At 35.6% G+C, this 19,129-nt stretch overlaps 1 protein-coding gene across 3 annotated transcripts in view; it reads right to left on the bottom strand.

The window, feature by feature from the left end:
• The window catches only part of MICU2 (mitochondrial calcium uptake 2), a 178,282-nt gene that overhangs the window by 102,947 nt on the left and 56,206 nt on the right, over positions 1-19,129 (bottom strand). For all 3 annotated transcript variants that reach the window (XM_027835253.1, XM_027835252.1, XM_027835251.1), the window contains exon 2: positions 6,668-6,809. In XM_027835253.1, the coding sequence (XP_027691054.1) occupies positions 6,668-6,809 (142 nt within the window). The remainder of the gene's footprint in view (positions 1-6,667; positions 6,810-19,129) is intronic.

Raw genomic sequence — 19,129 nt, 5'->3', positions numbered from 1 at the left:
GGCTAATCTTTATATAGTACTTTAATGTTTACAAAGTACTTTCCTCACTATAGCCAGGTGAGATAACATGGTAACTGCTAAAGAATCTTATACACCAGCATCATCTGAAACTTCCCCAAACAGAATTTTTATTATACCATTTCCCTGCTTAAAACCTTCAATGGTTCTTCATTATATACTGGAACTATTCAAAGACCTCCAAATTGTGCCACAATGGACTCTAGCAATCTTACCCTTTAATAGTTTCCAACATAAATAGATAAATCTTTGGTTAATTTGATTAAAAAAAAGAAAAATGAAAACCAAATTACCAGCATAAAAAATGAAAAGGGTGTATTCACCACCGATGAAGAGAAAATCAAAACAATAATTAGGAGCTATTTTGCCCAACTGCATGCCAATAAATTTGACAATCTTACTGAAATGGATGAATATTTACAAAAATATAAATTGCCCAGATTAACGGAAGAAGAAATAAAATACTTAAATAACCCCATTTCAGAAAAAGAAATTGAACAAGCCATCAATGAACTCCCTAAGAAAAAATCTCCAGGGCCAGATGGATTTACAAGTGAATTCTACCAAACATTTAAAGAGCAACTAATTTCAATACTATATAAACTATTTGGGAAAATAGGTGAAAAAGAAATACTACCAAGTTCTTTTTATGGTACAAATATGGTGCTGATACCTAAACGGGGAAGAGCCAAAACATAGAAAGAAAACTATAGACCAATTTCCCTAATGAATATAGATGCAAAAAAATCTAAATAAAATATTAGCAAAGAGATTACAACAACTTATCTTGAGGATAATACACTATGACCAGGTAGTATTTATACCAGGAATGCAGGGCTGGTTCAATATTAGGAAAACTATCAGCATAACTGACAAAAATCATATGATTATCTCAATAGATGCAGAAAAAGCTTTTGACAAAATACAACACCCATTCCTATTAAAAACACTAGGGAGCATAGGAATAAATGAAGTATTCCTTAAAATGATAGGTAGTACCTATCTAAAACCATCAGCAAGCACTATAAGTAATGGGGATAAGCTAGAAGCATTTCCAATAAGATTGGGGGTGAAACAAGGATGTCCGTTATCACCACTGCTATTCAATATTGTACGAGAAATGTTAGCTTTAGCAATAAGAGAAGAAAAAGACATTGAAGTAATTAGAATAGGCAAAGAAGAAACAAAGCTATCCCTCTTTTCAGGTGATATGATGGTATACTTAGAGAATCCTAGAGAATTAAATAAAAAATTACTTGAAATAATAAACAAATTTAGCAAAGCTGCAGAATATAAAATAAATCCACAGAAATCATTGGCATTTCTATATATTACTAACAAAGCCCAACAGCAAGAGATAGAAAGAGAAATTCCATTTAAAGTTACAATAGACATTATAAAATTTTTGGGAGTCTACCTGCCAAAACAAACTCAGGAACTATATGAACACAATTACAAAACACTTTTTGCACAAATAAAGTCAGATCTAAATAACTGGAAAAATATCAGTTGCTCATGCGTAGGCTGAGCTAATATAATAAAAATGACAATTCTACCTAAATTAATTTACTTATTCAATGCCATACCAATCAAATTACCAAAAATTATTTTATAGAGCTAGAAAAAACAATAACAAAATTTATCTGGAAAAACAAAAGGTCCAGAAGATCAAGTGAACTAATGAAAAGAAATGCAAGGGAAAGTGATGTAGCTGCACCAAATCTTAAATTGTATTATAAAGCAGCAATCATCAAAACTACTTTGTACTGGCTAAGAAATAGGGTGGTGGATCAGTGGAATAGGCTAGGTATGCAAGACACAACAGTCAATGACTGTAATAATCTACTATTTGATAAATTCAAAGACTCCAGCTGCTGGGATAAGAACTCACTATTTAACAAAATCTGCTGGGAAAACTGGAAAATAGAATGGTAGAAACTAGGCATAGACCAACATCTTATACCTTAGACCACAATAAAATCAAAATGGCTACATGATTTAGATATAAAGACAGATACTATACGCAAACTAGGAGAGCAAGGAATAGTTTACCTATGAGATCTATGAAGAAGGGAAGAATTTATGGCCAGACAAGAGATGGAGAACATTATGAAATGCAAAATGGGTGACTTTGATTACATTAAATTGAAAAGCTTTTGTACAGACAAAGCTAATGCAACCAAGATTAGAAGGGATGCAGAAAGCTGGGAAACAATTTTTACAACCAGTGTCTCTGATAAAGGCCTCTTTTCTAAAATATATGGAGAACTAAGTTGAATTTATAAGAATACAAGTCATTCCCCAATTGATAAATGGTCAAGGGATATGAACAAGCAGTTTTCAGGGGAAGAAATTAAAAATATCTATAGTCATATGAAAAAATGCTCTAAATCACTATTGATTAGAGAAATGCAAATCAAAATGACTCTGAGGTACCACATCACACCTATCAGATTGGCTAACATGACAAAACAGGAAAATGATAAATGTTGGAGAAGATGTGGGAAAATTGGAACATTAATGCATTGTTTGTGGAGTTATGAACTGATCCAACTATTCTGGGGAGCAATTTGGAACTATGCCTAAAGGACTATAAAACTGTGCATACCCTTTGACCCAGCAATACCACTTCTAAATCTGTATCCCAAAGAGATCATAAAAATGGGAAAAAGACCCACATGTCCAAAAATATTTATAGCAGCTCTTTTTGTGGTGGTCAAGAATTGGAAATTGAAGGGATGCCCATCAACTGGGGAATGGCTGAACAAGCTGTGGTATATAAACGTAGTGGAATACTATTGTATTATAAGAAATGATGAGCAGGCAGACTTCAGAAAAACTTGGAAAGACTTATATGAACTGATGCTGAGTGAAGTGAGCAGAAGCAGAACACTGTATACAGTAACAGCTACACTGTGGGATTACTGACTTTGATAGACATAGCTCTTCTCAGCAATGCAAGGATCTGAGACATCTCCAAAAGTTTCATGATGGAAAATGTTGTCCATATCCAGAGAAAGAACTACGGAGTTTGATTGCAGATCAACGCATACTATTTGCTCTTTTTTTCTTTTGTTTTGTTTCTTCTCTCTCGTGGTTCCTCCTATTGGTTCTAATTCTTTTTTACAACAGGACTAATGTGAAAATATGTTTAATAGGAATGCATATGTAGAGCCTATATCAGATTGTGCGCCATCTTGGGGAAGGGGAGAAAATTTAAAACTCAAAAGCTTATGGAAGTGAATATTGAAAACTGAAAATAAATTAATATTGAAAAAAAAAAGAACTATGGAATCTGAATGCAGAGGGAAGCATACTATTTGCTTTCCTTTTCTTTTGTTGTTTTGTTTTGATTCTTTCTCGTGGTTCCTCTCATTGATTCTAATTCTTCTTTACATCACGACTTCTTTACATCATGTGAAAATATGCTTAATATGAATGCATAAGTAGAACATATATCAGACTGCATGCCATCTTGGGGAGGGAGGAGGAGAAGAAGGGGAAGAAAATTTGAAACTTAAAATCTTACGGAAGTGAATGTTGAAAATTAAAAATTAATAAATAAATGTTTAATTAAAAAATAGTTTCCAACACAAATTCTCTGCTTCAGCTATATAGTATGAGAAAAGCCCAATTTGCAGAACTAATCTGAATTAACTAAGAGGCAAACTTAGTGGTCTAAAGGATGTCAGAAAAATGTATCAGAGAAAAAAAAAGATGGTTTAATTCTATAGCAAAAATGAGGGACAATGGATAGAAAGAAAACTCACATGTTATATTAGTATTAACACAAAGTCAAGATCTAGAAGAAGGCCCTCAGTGTGTTGGATGGAATCCTGTGGAGGATTTATGGGAGAATAAGAACAAGAATCATTGAAGGATGACAAATATAGTGATCCATGATCTCTCTATAACACTAGAGGCAGTATCTCCATCAGTGAGAGTACTGATCCATTATAACTTTAGAAGTTCAAGTAAGTGCTGCTATGACACAGTAGAGATCAATCTACATAAGTGTATGCAGTCAAACTTGCAGCTTAAATAAAAATGTTTAGAAAGGTTATGAACTGGTACCTAATTTGCATATTCTGTTGATTACATGTGGTTTGGATAACACAAACTATGCCTTTCTCCTATACTAAATAATCAGGTGTTGGTTATATATACCTGTAGAAAAAACTCATATATTGAAGTATTTAAAATCTTGGGGTCTCATATTTTCCAGGAAGTTCAAGTTACCCATCTCATTACCTATTAGATTGTGACTATTTTACTCCATTTTGAATAAAAATGTTGCAACAGTACAGTTCTCCTTATGGACTTTTTTTTTTCTAGTAAATGATGTTAAAATATAACTATTGTAAGTAAAGCATTTTAAAATTTATTTGTGTATTTTTTTCTCCATATTATCAAGTAACACATTGTTTCACTCTTCCTATTTCATCTAGTCAATTAAGGTTGTTGTCCAACCATTTCAATGCTGTCGTAATATCAGAAACTCCCTTGCACGCTGCATGAGGATAACTTACATAGAAAATTAATCTAATTACAAAGCCACAATGAAAGAAAACATGAAAAACAGCACAAAGAATAATGGCAGAATCACAAAACTGCAACTTTTGCCATGGAAAAAATGGAGGTGGCAATAATAATTCTCTGGGCTAAAAGAATTTCTGGGTAACAGGTTTTAAGAAGGAAACTGACAAGTGTCAAGGCATCTAAAATAGTACAACCAGATGAAGAGGGGCTTAGACACCATGCAAAGATGGACATTTGAAAGAACTGGCAATATTTAGTTTGGAGTACAATACTTATAGAGAACCTGATATCTATTTGCATCAACGCATACTATTTGCTCTTTTTTTTCTTTTGTTTTGTCTTCTCTCTCGTGGTTCCTACTATTGGTTCTAATTCTTTTTTACAACATGACTGAAATATTACTATGGATGAGGGATTAGATTTGTCCTGCATGCCCACAGAAGAAAGGACTTGGAGCAGCTGATGGAAGTCACAGTCTCAACATAAGGAAAAATCAGACAATTAGAGCTATCCAAAAAGTGAAATAAGCTGCCTTGAGAGGTAGCAACTCCCTCCATAATGGAAGGCTGGATGACCACTTATTGTGTATGTTGTGGAGCAGATCTTATTCAAGTAGAGGCTGTACTATAGTGCCTCTGAGAGAGCTTCTAATTCTGTGATTCTGTGAATCAGTGACTTTGGAAGAAATTGATTGGGAGGTGGGTGGGTAGAAGGAATCAATACAAATTTATTAAGTACCAATGAGCCAGGCACTGTCCTCAGTGCTAGGGATCCAAAGAAAGGTAAAAAACAAAACAAACAAAAAACCCCAGTCCCTATTCTCAAGAAGAAGTGGGAGATAGCATGCAAACATCTGTATACAAACAATATACAAGGTTTCCCCAAAGTCTTGTGCAGTTTTAAGCTTAAATAGTTTTAAGCGTTTAAGTTTTAATAGCATAAAACTGCACTAAGACTTTTAGGATACCCTTTATATTCAGGATAAATTGTAGATAATCTCAGAGGGAAGGCATTAAGATTAAGGAGATCTGGGAAAGGCTTCTTGCAAGAGGTGGGACTTTAGGTGAGGTTTGAAGGAAGCCAAGATGGCCAGGAGGAGGAGATGAGGAGGGAAAGAGTTCCAGGCATGGGGAACAGTTAATAAAAATTCTTGGATTCCAGAGATGGCATGACCTGTGCAAAGAACAGCAAGGAGGCCAGTGTCATTGGATCTCAGAGGATTCATGGAGGGAAATCAGGTGTAAAAAGACTGGAAGGGGTAGGTAGGGCCCAGGTTATGAAGGGCTTCAAGCAGGAGATTTTATATTTAATCCTGAAGGTGTTAGAGAACTGCTGGAGTTTACTAAATGAGGGCGGTGTGAGGGGGAGGGTTGGGGTTAGGGGAAGACTGTGTGTGACATGGTGAAACCTACACTTGAAGATCGATTTGACAGCTGAGTGAAGGATGAAATGCAGTGGGGAGAGATTTTACACAGGGAGACTAATCAGCAAGCTTTTGCAATAGTCTAGGCATGAGGTGATCAGGGCTTTCATCCAGGTAGTAGCAATGTAAAAGGGAAGAAGCGGGTAGCAGCTCAGTCAGGAATAAAAAAAATTCATAGGTCATAGATTGAGTTAAACAAATATACTTTCTGGATAATGGACAACTGTCATCTCAATCTGGAACTCTGACTTCATTAATCTTTTGTTAGCTTATTTATAATTCTTGATTTTGATCTTACTTCCATTTTAGACACTGCCTAATTCATTGGGACCTTTCATTTCCTCAGCTGATCCATCTAGTTCTTGACTTAAGCTTGTTTGCATTGTAGTTCTGACCCTTACCTGTGTAGGAAGTTCTTAGCTCTTACTCCCTTTCTACCTACCAAACTGGTCTGACTTCAGTCAGCATCACAGAACTTATTATCTCAGCCATTAAAAAGTCACTGCAGAAAGGAGTCTCAGAAGTCTTATGGAAAATGGAATCCCTCCTACAGTATATTTGACATTTGGTAGTCCAGCTACATCATTTCAAATGAAGAACACATTAATGGCCTAGCTAAGCTTTATCATTCTTAATTTTTTTGAGTTTTTGTGTATTTAAAGACCATTAGAAAAAAAATCAACTTACGCTCTATTTGATCAAACATTACTGAATATAAGAAGTCTCTGGGTGTCATATAATATTCTCCTTCATATTCCAGTGAAGAAAACTGCATGAAGCGCTGCTTTCGAATGGACACTTTTTCTGCCATCTCATCATTGTCACTTTTCTAAAAGAAAAGAAAATAGTTATTTTAAAATTAAGTTAAAACAAGTACAGGTAAGCCTAAGAGGATCTACATTTAAAAGACTATTTTCCATACTCAGAACTATTGCTCCAAAGCCCAAATCAAATTGTATTAAAGGAGCTTCCTACTGTAGACATTGTGAATGAATTTTATCTGCAATCAAGAATGATCTATCTTATGCTTTCAAAATGTAAATGAGACAATGCTTTGCCTCTAGGAGCTCTTCTAGGACTAGAACTCTTGTTTTTGTCATGGTATCACCAATGCCTCCTACAATGTCTTATATATAGTAAATACTTAATAAATATTTGCTTTTGTTTCCAAAATTAATGAATAATTGGCATGTCGACTTCCAACATCCTGTAGTAAGAGCAATTAGAAATACTAATCAGGATATCAGGAGGTAGCCCAGTACATAATGAGTTTGAATCCTGCCTCATACATTTACTAGGTGATGGACTTTGGGCAAATCACTTAACCTCTTTCAGACTCAGTTTCCTCATCTGTAAAATGGGGATAATAATAGTGCTTACCTCTTAGGGTTGTTGTGAGGATCAAATCAGTTAACAAATATAAAGTGCTTTACATACTTTAAAGCACTATAAAAATGCTAGCTATTACTATTATTATTAAAGAAAATTTGTTATTGGAATTGGAAAAATACGGTCTGTATCCCTAAGATATTTGACTCCACTGCTATCAAGAACAGCATCAAGACTATGACTTGACATTTTTGCCTGCAGAAGCTAGAAAGGGGTAATATGACAGCAATACAACCATCTGTGACATCATGATGCACCCTGGCATCATGTTATTGTAACTGATCAGATTTATCAGCATTGTCCCACCATGGACTATTGTAATATAGCATTGTTCTCCCTCTGGAATCTTAAAATTGGTGTTTCTAATCTCTAGTCATAATCAATTAAGTTGTCATTTCATCCAGGTTCTTTGATTTACCCTATATGTTCTTCATGCTCACCATGAGCTTCACTCCCAAAATGGAAACAGAAGACTATTTCATCCAGTCTATATGACTGCTTCTGCATATACTTCTGGATGCACTCCAACTCCTTACCCAGTTTACAATCTTCCATGCAGTCATGGATAGCTATTTTAGTACTACCCAAATACTCTCAACTCCTTTTCTCTCTCACCTATAAGACTAATCCCTCAACCTGGGATTATATTTTTCTCTGTTTCTGTTTCTGGGCTACAAAGTAATGTTAGAAAAAATTCACAGTATCATACAAAACTAGCCCACTTCAAATTCTTGATATTAAACCAACTGCTAGTGTCTTCCCTCTGAGATTACCTTTTATTTAATCATTATGTATCTTGTATGTACATAGTTATTTATATGTTGCTCCCCCTATTAGAATGTGAGCTCCTTGAGGGGAGGGATATTGTTTTTGCTTTTGTCTGTGTTTTCAGTCAGCCATAATGCCTGGCACACAGTAAAAACATAATAAATTCTTGACTGACTGACTAAAAAGTGAAACATTTTAGAACCAAATTTTAAGGCCCCTAGAAGCTCTAATTTATGGTCCTGTGAACTAATTTCATCAAAACAATTCTCAGATAATATTACTTTCATTTCAACATCTAAAAGAACTTTAGCTCAGATTTTTTAAAGCCGTCATTGCAAAACAAGAAACTCTAAAAGTTGCACACTTGTATGTGTTGTAGAACCAGAACTTTTAAAGAATAGTGAATTAAGAGTCAGGAGACCTGGATTTTAGATTAAGCTCTAAAAGTAACAAGCTTTGCTACTTTGGGAAAGCAACAACCTCTCTGTCTTAGCTTTCTTATCAGCAACATGAGAGGATTAGACTAGATGACTTAATTGTAGGCCTTTCAGCATCTAAAGTTTCAGTAATCTTAACAGATATTTTTTTTTAACCTGTGGCAGGAAAGATCAGGAAAAGGAGATTTAATCCCAGAATCCCAGAATTGGAAGTGACTTCAAGGGTCATCTGGTCTAACCTATACCTGGCCAAGAATTCTCTTTACAATATACCTGACAAGTGGTCATGAATAAATAATTGAATGATTGAAGAACATTTATTAAGTGCTTCCTATGTGCCAAGCTTTGTTAGAAGATTCTAGTGATTTAGATACCTCTCTAATTGTTATAGTAACAACAACTCAGTATTACAAAGTGGAAAGACTAGTGGACATGTGTAAGTAAGGCTGGTTGAATCCAGATTATGGGGATCCTGAAAGGCTTAGGAAATCAGACTTTGTTCATAATAAAATATGGAGTCACTGACCATGTTCAGGCGAGGGAATGGCATGACAAATGCTGTATCTTACTTCAGTAGTGATAAGGCTTGGTTTACTGCCTGGCACATAGTAGGAACTTAATAAATGCTAAGTGAATAACTGACTAGTTCAGATAAGATATATTGAGGGTTTGAAATAATATGATGATAGCTGTGGAAATGAAAACAAACGGACAAATCTGGGACAGAAATTAGTTTTCTTTATGTCAGAAGAGATTAGAATTGACTAGTTAACTGAGGGTGTCAAGATAGCAATTACAGACTTTGTGGGGTTTTTTTTCCCCTCTTAACGACATCAAAGAACCAACTTGATTAAAAAAAAAGAATTCACTGCATTGATAACTGCTTTGTCATTTGAAGAGAGATTTCATTCCTTCCTGGGCATGTTTGTAGGTAGCAGGGAAGCAACCAGTGGACAGGAAGATATGAAAGGTAAGTGAGAGTAAGGATGATAGAAGGGGCAATCTGCTGGAGAATACTGGATGAACTGGCATCATGTGTGCATGTAGAGAGGTTAGCTTTTCCATTTGGGTCACTTTATCAAGTGAAACAGGGGTGGAGAAAAAAATAATGATAGAAGACATCTATATGATGTGAGAGGAGGAAGGGAGAAGAGGGAGCTCTTAGTGAATAGGATCAATTTTTTTCAGTAATATATGAGGCAAGGTTTCAATTGAGAGGGAGCCAGGGGAAGTTTGAGGAGGGATGGAAAAGTTTAGAAGAGTTGCTGTAGTGAAGTGGGACAGTGAGTTATTTAGGGGGTATAAAAGCACTGAGGGTCCAGTTGAGGTTATATAACATAATTTGTAGTGGACCCAGTTAGCATAGTTGCATGAGTTTCTCCATCTTTATTCAGTAGCACATGCTTAAGAGGGAAGACAATGGATGATGGGAGGAAGACAATGGATGATGGGAGAAATCCAAGGCTCAGGCTTAGCAGGGCAAGACCAGCGATACAAAAGGGTCAGGGACTCAAGAGAAGAAGATAATGTAGACCTGAACTGGTTCACTAAAGGATCAAGATGGAGAATGGGGAAGAATGTAGCTAATATAGGGGTGATAGCCTGGGAGGGAACTGAGGGGTTGAGGGATTGAAGGTCATGGTCTGGATCAAGTACAGAGTTTCCTGTTGAAAGGTAGAGGGAAAGATAGAATGCCAGTAGATTGTGAACAGATAAAGGAATATGAAAGTTCACAAAAAAGGAAGTGATGCATTTGTGAGTAATGGCAAGATCAAGGGTATCTTTGTGTATGACTGGAGTGGAGTGGAGGAGTAGATCATGGGAAATGAGTAAGCTAAGTAATTGGGAGATTAGGGTGTTTGATGGAGTATCATTATATAAGTATTTTGAAATTGCTTGGAGTTGGGGAGGAGAGAAAGATTGTGAGCCAGGCATTTAATCCATTGAGGATGGAAGGTGAGTGTCTAGGGGTCTATAGACAATAGCTACCTTGACTAAACTAATCAAACTATTTTACAGTTAGAAAAAAATAATTTTAAAAATTCACCTGGAAGAACAGAAGATCAAGAATCTCAAGGGAATTATTAAGAAAACTAAGAAGGAAAGGAGTCTGGCATTATCAAATCTCAAACTATCCAATAAAGTAGTAATTATCACAACAATTTGGTACTGGTTAAGAAATATGTTGATCACTGGAACATATTAGGTATACAATACATGGAAACAAATATGTACAGTAGCTGAGTGTTTGATAATGCCAAAGATCCCAGCTACTGGGGCAAGAATTCATTATTCCACAAAATCTTTTGGGAAAACTGGAAAATAATCTGGAATATACTATTTGTACACCAACATCTCACATTATACCAAAATAAGGTCCAAAAGGTTATATGATTTATATATAAAAGGTGATATAAAAAATGAGAGGAGCAAGAAAGAAATACCTGTCCTATCTATGGAAAGGAGAAGAGTCATGGCCAAGCAAGAGAAAGAGTGGATTACTAAATATAAAATAGATAATTTTGATTATAGAAAATTAAATTTTTTTTAGCACAAACAAAACCAATTCAGATAAAATTAGAAGGGAAGCAGGCAAATGCAAAACAACAACAACAACAGCAACAACTTTCCAACAAGTTTCTCTCATAAGGATCTAATTTTTTAAAAGATATAGGGAACTATTTCAAATTCACAAGAATAAGAGTCATTGCCCAGCTGACAAATGGCCAAAGGATATGAACAGGCAGTTTTCAGAGAAAGAAATCCAGTCTTTAAATAGCCATGTGAAAAAAAAGCTCCAAATCACTAATAATTAGAGAAATTCAAATTAAAACAACTTTGAGGTTGTACCTTACACCTATCAGACAGGCTACTAATATGACAGAAAAGGAAAATGACAAATGCTGGAGGGGATGTAGAGACACCAATGTACTGTTGGTGGTGCTATAATTTTCTCTAGCCATTGTAGAAAACAATTTGATACTACGTCCAAAAAGTTATTAAATGGTGCATACCCTTTCATCCATATTCCAAAGAGATCAAAAAAGAGATGTACCCAACATATTTATAGTAGCTCTTTTTGTGATGGCAAAGAATTGGAAACTGAGTGGGGGGAGGAGTTGCTCATTGTTTGGGGAAGGGTGAACAAGTTATGGTATATGAATATGGTGCACTACTACTGTGCTATAAGAAATAATGAAGAGGGTTATTTCAAAGAAACTGGAGAAGACATGTAAAAACCAATGAAGAGTAAAGTGAATAGAACAAGAATAATTATATAATAATAATATTTTAAAGACAATCAGTTGTAAAGACTTGGGAATTCTGATCAATACAATGACCAACCACAATTCCCAGATGAAACATGGCATCCACCTACTGACAGAGAAATGATGGTTGTGAAGTGGTTGTTGGTTTTTCCTAGAATTTAAGGGGAAAAGCCTACTGTGGTCAATGGGAAGTAGGAGGAAGCTGTTTTATTCATAGGATTCAGCCTTTTTCAAGGAGTTAGAAGAACCAATGGTGAGCAGCAAGACTTTCACCCTTGGCTAGAAGGTGATAGAGGCTTGAGAAAGTATGCAAAGACCACAGACAAGTAGAGGAATTTAAGTGAAAAAGTAAATAATAACTTTTCTTTTGTCACTAAAACTGCTTTAGACGCCAAGCATCTCTATACTTTTTAAATTAACAAAGATAGCAATCACTTAATCTTAAAATAATTAGCTAGAGAGGTTAGTTACATAAATAAGAAAGCATTGCATTTCAATGTTACGTTTGCTTCTGAAAATTAGTTAACACTTTGTATTTGAGCCACTGGGAAATGACTGGAGGACTCAGAGCATTAGGATAAGGTTGAAGTAGTAGGCACTGTTGTGTTGGGTATCATTAAAAACAGGCAAGGAACAAAAAGACCTTCAACATGACAGACCTTTATTGCTGAGGAACTACTGTGGGCTAACTCTAATCAATCACTGCAGCATGTAAACTACAGGGACTTGAAAGGACAACACACATAACACTGAAACAGAGAGTTATTACTTCCCTTGCTTTGTGGTTTTAAATCCTCAGGAGGCATAGTGCATTCTCCCTGTCTCCATACCCCACCCCCCCTTTAAATCAATGACAGATGGCTCTCAAAGGGATACTTCTAATGATTCTTCTATTGTCAAGTTGCCCTGAAAAGAACACCTTAATCCATATGGTAATGTCACACTAGTCCATCTTCACTCTGGGGTCTTTGTATGACAGTATCCATGACTTCAATTAATGTGGCAGGAACCCACCATGGCTTGGTTCCATAGTTTCTATAAGCAAAGGGTGGCTCATGATAAAAAGTAATTGAAGAGTAGGTACAAATAGAGCAGCATCAAGAATATGTTTCTGCCTGTCCTGTAAATCTTCAACTATATATGAAGAGACCAGAAAGGTAAAACATCACTCTGTTAGTAATTCTACTTATCATTTAAGATCGAATGAACAGTTGGATAATTTTTTTGCCCATTCTTCTCCAATAATCTACTTTGGGGTATCCTTCTCTATTTTTACCATTCTTTCAGCCCAATAATTTGCTTTTTAAAGTTGAACAAGCACAATGGTGAAAGCTCAGCTAAGAAGATTCTTATTAAAAAAAATTATTAACTTCATGCATGTCATTTTTTTTTTTTGCTACTGCTGACTTGAAAGCCCAGTGTGGTATAGGAGAATGAGTTGGACTCGAAGTCAGGAGAGAAAAATCCTTTCCAGTACTGTCTTTGATCCTATAACCACATTATATTTCTAGTTTATTTCAGATAACTCCCCTCCATGTACTCCATGTTTTGGTTCAGATGGCCTACTGCATCCTATGTCTCTCTTTTCATGAGATTTACATACTACATTTGAGTCTCACAATAAGTTGGTGAAATAGGATCACAGCTCTAGAACTGGAAGGGTCTTCAGAGATTATATAGTTCAACCCTTTCATTTTATAGATGAAGAAACTGAGGCCCAGGGAGGTTAAATGACTTGTTCAAAGACACACAGCTAGTAAATGGCTAAGGCAGGATCTAAGCACAGGTCCTCTGACTCCACAAGTATTCTTTCTAATTTTTCCTTTATGATTAGAATATTCCCCTCTAACATCACAGCATTTTGCTTGTTGAAATCTTTCTATACTTCATAGTCCAGAGCTCAAATACCATTGACTTCATGCAGCTGTCTCTGATGATACTACTCTGCTTTGTCCTTAAAATCTTTTATAAGTCTATCTTTCTATGCTTATAACACATTGTGCCTCTTTATACACTCTGTTGCTTCCTTTAATGCTCATTTCAAATGCCATCTCTTACATGAAATCTTCATAATCCTTTGCACAAGTTGTTTCTTTTTCTCTAGTACCTGGCACAGTAGCTGGTACATAATAGCATTTAACAAATATCTGTTGACTGACTTTTTTTTTTTGGTGAGGCAATTGGGGTTAAGTGACTTGTCCAGAGTCACACAGCTAGTGAGTGTTACATGTCTGAGGCCACATTTAAACTCAGGTCCTCCTGACTCCAGGGCCAGTGCTCTATTCACTGTGCCACCTGGCTGCTCCTGCTGACTGACTTTTACTGTTATTTAAAATGGTATTCCTCTTCTTTTGTCTTCTTCGTGGCTTTGTTGGTAATCTTCAGAAATACTGACTATTTGGTAGATTTATTTTGTATTCTTCTTTACTGAAATAATTATCTTGATGAATTTTTAAGCTGGTTTTCTCTGGTTTTCTAAATAAACAATCATTGTTGACACATAGAAATAACTCTGCTTCTTCTTTTGGCAAAGCTTATTGCCTTGAATTTTTTCTTGTCTTATTACTATAATTAGCATTTCAAGTACCATGGCAAATAGCAATAATGACAATGAGCATCTTTGTTTTGCTCTTGATCTTTTTGGGAAAGTTTCCAGTGTTTCTCAATTATAAATAAGGCTAGAACTTTGATAGTAAGTGCTTTTGATGATATTAAGGAAAGGTCTTTTCATTTCTTTGTTTTTAATGTCCTTAATTGTATTTTATTGAGGCCTTTTTCTGTATTCATTGATATAATCATGCATTTTATCATTAATAATCAATCAACAAACATTTATTAATTGTTTACTATATGCCAGTCCAGGGGTGGGGAACCTGTGGCCTTGAGGCTACATGTGGCCTTCTAGGTCCTTGGGTGTGGCCTTTTGACTGAGACCAAGTTTCACAGAACAAGTCCTTTTATTAAGGGGATTTTTTTTGGTTTTTTTTTTTGGCTAGGCAAAGGGGTTAAGTGACTTGCCCAGAGTCACACAGTTAGTAAGTGCTATGTGTCTGAGGCCGGGTTTGAACTCAGGTCCTCCTGAATCCAGGGCCAGTGCTCTATCCACTGCACCACCGAGCTGCTCTGATTAAGGGGATTTGTTTTGTGAAGTTTGGATTCAGTCAAAGGGTCGCACTTGAGGACCTATAGGGCCACATATGGCCTCAAGGCCATAGGCTCCCTACCCCTGTGCCAGACACTATTCTAAGTGCTAGAAACACAAAGAAAGGCAATACAGAAATATATAATCTGTGCACCCAAAGAACTCACCTTCTAATGGGGGAGACAACATTCAAACAACTATGTATATGTGTATCAGGCCTAATTTAGTTCTTTCCTGATCCCTAGGATCTAGAAAAGGGAGCTGAAAACTGGCAGGGGTGGGGAGAGCGGAAGAAAAGCCAAACCTTCCTGCAGAAAAAGAAAAAATAGTGAAAAGTAAGTATACCTTTCCTTAAGAGTCACTAGGATCTTCTCAGTTTCTTTTCTCCCTTTTCTTTATATAATCTCATGGTTTACAATAAGTATGCTTTATCATTTATTCTTTTTTCATTTCTATTTTCATATTTATTAGGGGATAAAAGAGTCATTATTCTCTCCTGTACTCCTTAAGAACTAAGATTATGATGTCCAAATATCAAAGGCTCTAATAATTATGGGAAAAAAAGGTATAAAGTGAAGTAAGAATAGTTTGTCATTTGTAAGACTTGATGCTTTTTTGTAGCCTGGTCTATTATATTTAGATTGTAGACCTAATGGCTGGAGGTACTCCTTCTACTGGTGTTGGTATATGGAGTATATTGTCAACACTTCATAAATAATACTCATCATAATGCAGTTTCCCTTTCGTGTCATCTCACTGTACATTAATCATTGTGACAGTAATCTTCAATCTTCTTTATCAATAAAAAGACATTCAAAATAGAATATTACTGCTCAGATATATGTTAAACATCTTGTTTTTCTCTCACATCAGTTGCTAAAAGAGGCAAGATAAAAACAGAATATCTCATCCCCCGGTACTCTTTACTTCGCTGAGGTGCTATGGTATCTGAATTAAGAAATACCTATTTCTTCATTTTAAGGTGTAAGGAAAATGGGTCATACCCAACAGTCAAAGTCTACCCCAAGATTATCCTAATGGCATTGTTTTTTAGGTTGTCATTTGGAAAAGTATAAGAAAGATAAGTATTAGCTATGGATAACAATTAAAAACACACTGAAATTCTTTTAGAGAGGTATATAGTACCAGAAGGGGAAAGGTAAGGAAGACAACAAGCATTTATTAATTGTCTGCTATGAAATGGGCACAATGCTAAGGTTTTATAAATAAATAAGACAAGTGGTTCAAGGTCTAGCTCTTGTTAACCTATATTTTGTGACTTTGGTAATTTGTCACCTAATCTGAAAAATGGGATACCCCACCATACCTATCTTACAAGTCGTTGTAACAATCAAATTGTTACTCTCTAATTGTTAGGCATTATTTTACAATAGCTTTAAGGAGTAATATTTTAAGAAATATCAAAATAAAGACTATGTAAATAAAGCCATATTTTAGTTCATGGAAATGTATTACTGAAATAGGCTGTAGGACCCCGTCACTCATATTTTGTCTAGCAGTATGAAAAAAATGTAATATATATTCAATATTAATATCATGAACATCAAACTATGGCTTATTTATTTGAATTATTGTATCATTCAGATATGGTATTCCACATTGTGATTATGGCATTCTATATTAAATTTGGATTTTAGAGGATAAAAATGAAAAGAAAAATTGACCAAAGCAAAATTTTAAATGAGGAAATATAGCATTTAATGATCTTGTATAGGTAGACTTAGTGATATAGTCCAGGACACCCTAAAATCCTGTTTTAAGAACATTAGTGTTTATTAGTAGAAGACTAGAAACCAAAAGAAAAAATTTAGTCAACTGAGTGTGAAATACTGAAAAATTTCTTACATTTTCATTAATATGCAAATCTAGCTGTCTATTTGTAAGAACTCAGAAAAAGCTTCCAATTTAGTTTCTTAAAATTTATTCTCCTTATAGTTAATGATAAACACAACTTTTGTTCTTTCAACTACTGTAAAACCTAACTAATTGTAAATAATAGAGGAGAAAACTATTCTGAAATGGTGAAATACATAAATTATAAAACTTTTTAAAGACATGAAGTTTTAATTCTTCTAGTAACACTAATAGCTAAAAACATTTCCAAATAGAGATCCTGTCTCATCCTCCTTAACGAAATAATAACAATTTATAATTGTATCATCATGCTAATTTTTCTACATTTCTACAGAAATGGTGCAATAAATATTTTTTCCAAGTGGTTGAAAATAGTCTGTTTTCTTCAATTAGTTAAAGAACCATCAAGTTTGCTGACATTTTACAGAATTAGGTTTACAATGATAGTGCTTCTGGTTTATTTACTTATTTTTTGTTTACCTGGAATTAAGGACAAGTTGCCACAAGGTAGCTGGCAGTATTTTATGTCCTCATGGTTTGAAAGCTGGGCTTTTTATAAGCATGATTGACTATAAAGTAACTTTAATTCTGTTGAAAACAGTTAAGATTAGCGTATAGCTATGGCATGTTTTTCTACTGTATGCATTTTTTTTAAGGCAACTGGGGTTAAGTGACTTGCCCAGGGTCACACAGCTAGTAAGTGTTAAGTGTTTGGTCTGAGATCGCATTTGAACTCAGGTCCTCCTGACTTCAGGGCCGGTGCTCTATCCACTGCGCCACCTAGCTGCCCCATGTATGCATTTTCAATAAAAAAAATTTCACTATTATAACAGCTAAGCACAAACATTAAAGAATATTAGGTTATTCACAACTGACCATGAATAGCATTATAAATGATCAAAACACAAATATTTAGCAGGAGCCATTAATTTGTAAAAATAATTTTCTAACTCAAAAAATGAAAAGTCATTTGAAAGAATTAATTACTAATCTGATATTCTTTTCTTTCTTATCATTATGCTGATTTTATTAAAACAACACTTTTGTACACCAGTGGCTCTGTGAGTCCTCACTGGTTGACAATGATTGCAACACTTAAGCAACCAAGTGGAGGGGACTTGCAGTTTGCAATAATCTTGGCACCACTGTGTAGGAGTCTCCCAACATGGGAAAGTGCAGATCACTGCTAATGATCAAAGAAATAGGGCTTTCCCAAGCTACATCTATATAGTGAGATATGAAGTACTGGCTTTCCATGGTGGAGAAAGATGTAGGCAAGCCTAAGGTCCAAGTGGAATACAAAGGGGAGACCAAAAACTTTTATCTGGAAGTATCTTCAATGGTCTTGACCAATATGAAAGAAATCGCTCAAGCTTATCTTGGAGACTGTTACAAATACTGTGGTCACAAAACTAGTCTACTTTGATATTCGCAACATAAAGGAATTAAAGATGTTAGAACCATCACTGGTTTCAATGTGTTCTGATTCATCTGTGAGTCAACTGCTGAAGCTATTGCTATTTGCTTGGACAAAAAGGTTCTCCAAACTTAGAGAAACGTGTTGATCATTGCCCCTAGATGTAAAAGTGACACTTTGAAGGTGACATTTTCCATCCTTGCCATTGAAGATGGGATCCCTGAAGTCAAGCCCACAACTGCAGACACTCATGTGGGTGGAGAGGATTTTTTTTGTTTGTTTGTTTTAGGCAATTGGGGTTAAGTGACTTGCCCAGGGTCACACAGCTAGTGTCAAGTGTCTAGTCTGAGGCCGGATTTGAACTCAGGTCCTCCTGACTCCAGGGCGGGTACTCTATTCACTGCACCACTGAGCTGCCCCTGGGTGGAGAGGATTTTGACAACATTATGGTCAACTACTTCATTGCTGAGCTGAAGCATAAGCACAAGAAAGGAATCAGTGAGAACAAGAAGGCTGTATGCTTCTTTTGTGCTGTTTGTGCATATGCAAAGTACACTTCCCTCTTTTAGTTACCAGGCAGTATGGAGATGGACTCTTAGAAAGTATTGGCTTCTATGTCTCTATCACCCTTTTTGAAGAGCTGAATGCTGATTTCTTTCCTGGTACAATGGACCCCATGGAAAAAGCCCTAAGGGACACTAAACTAAAGAAAGGGACACAGATCCATGGCAGTATCTTGGTGGGTGGTTCTACTTGTATTCCCAAGACCAGAAAATTCCTCAGGACTTCTTCAGGGGTGAAGAATCTGAACAAGAGAATGTCTCTTGATGAGGCTGTTACCTATGCTGCAGC

The sequence above is a fragment of the Vombatus ursinus genome, unplaced genomic scaffold (genome assembly GCF_900497805.2).
Source record: "Vombatus ursinus unplaced genomic scaffold, bare-nosed wombat genome assembly UNPS02014813.1, whole genome shotgun sequence".
Lineage (NCBI taxonomy): Eukaryota > Metazoa > Chordata > Mammalia > Diprotodontia > Vombatidae > Vombatus > Vombatus ursinus.
Note: the sequence above shows the minus strand (reverse complement) of the source record. Positions and strands in the feature narration are given on the sequence as shown.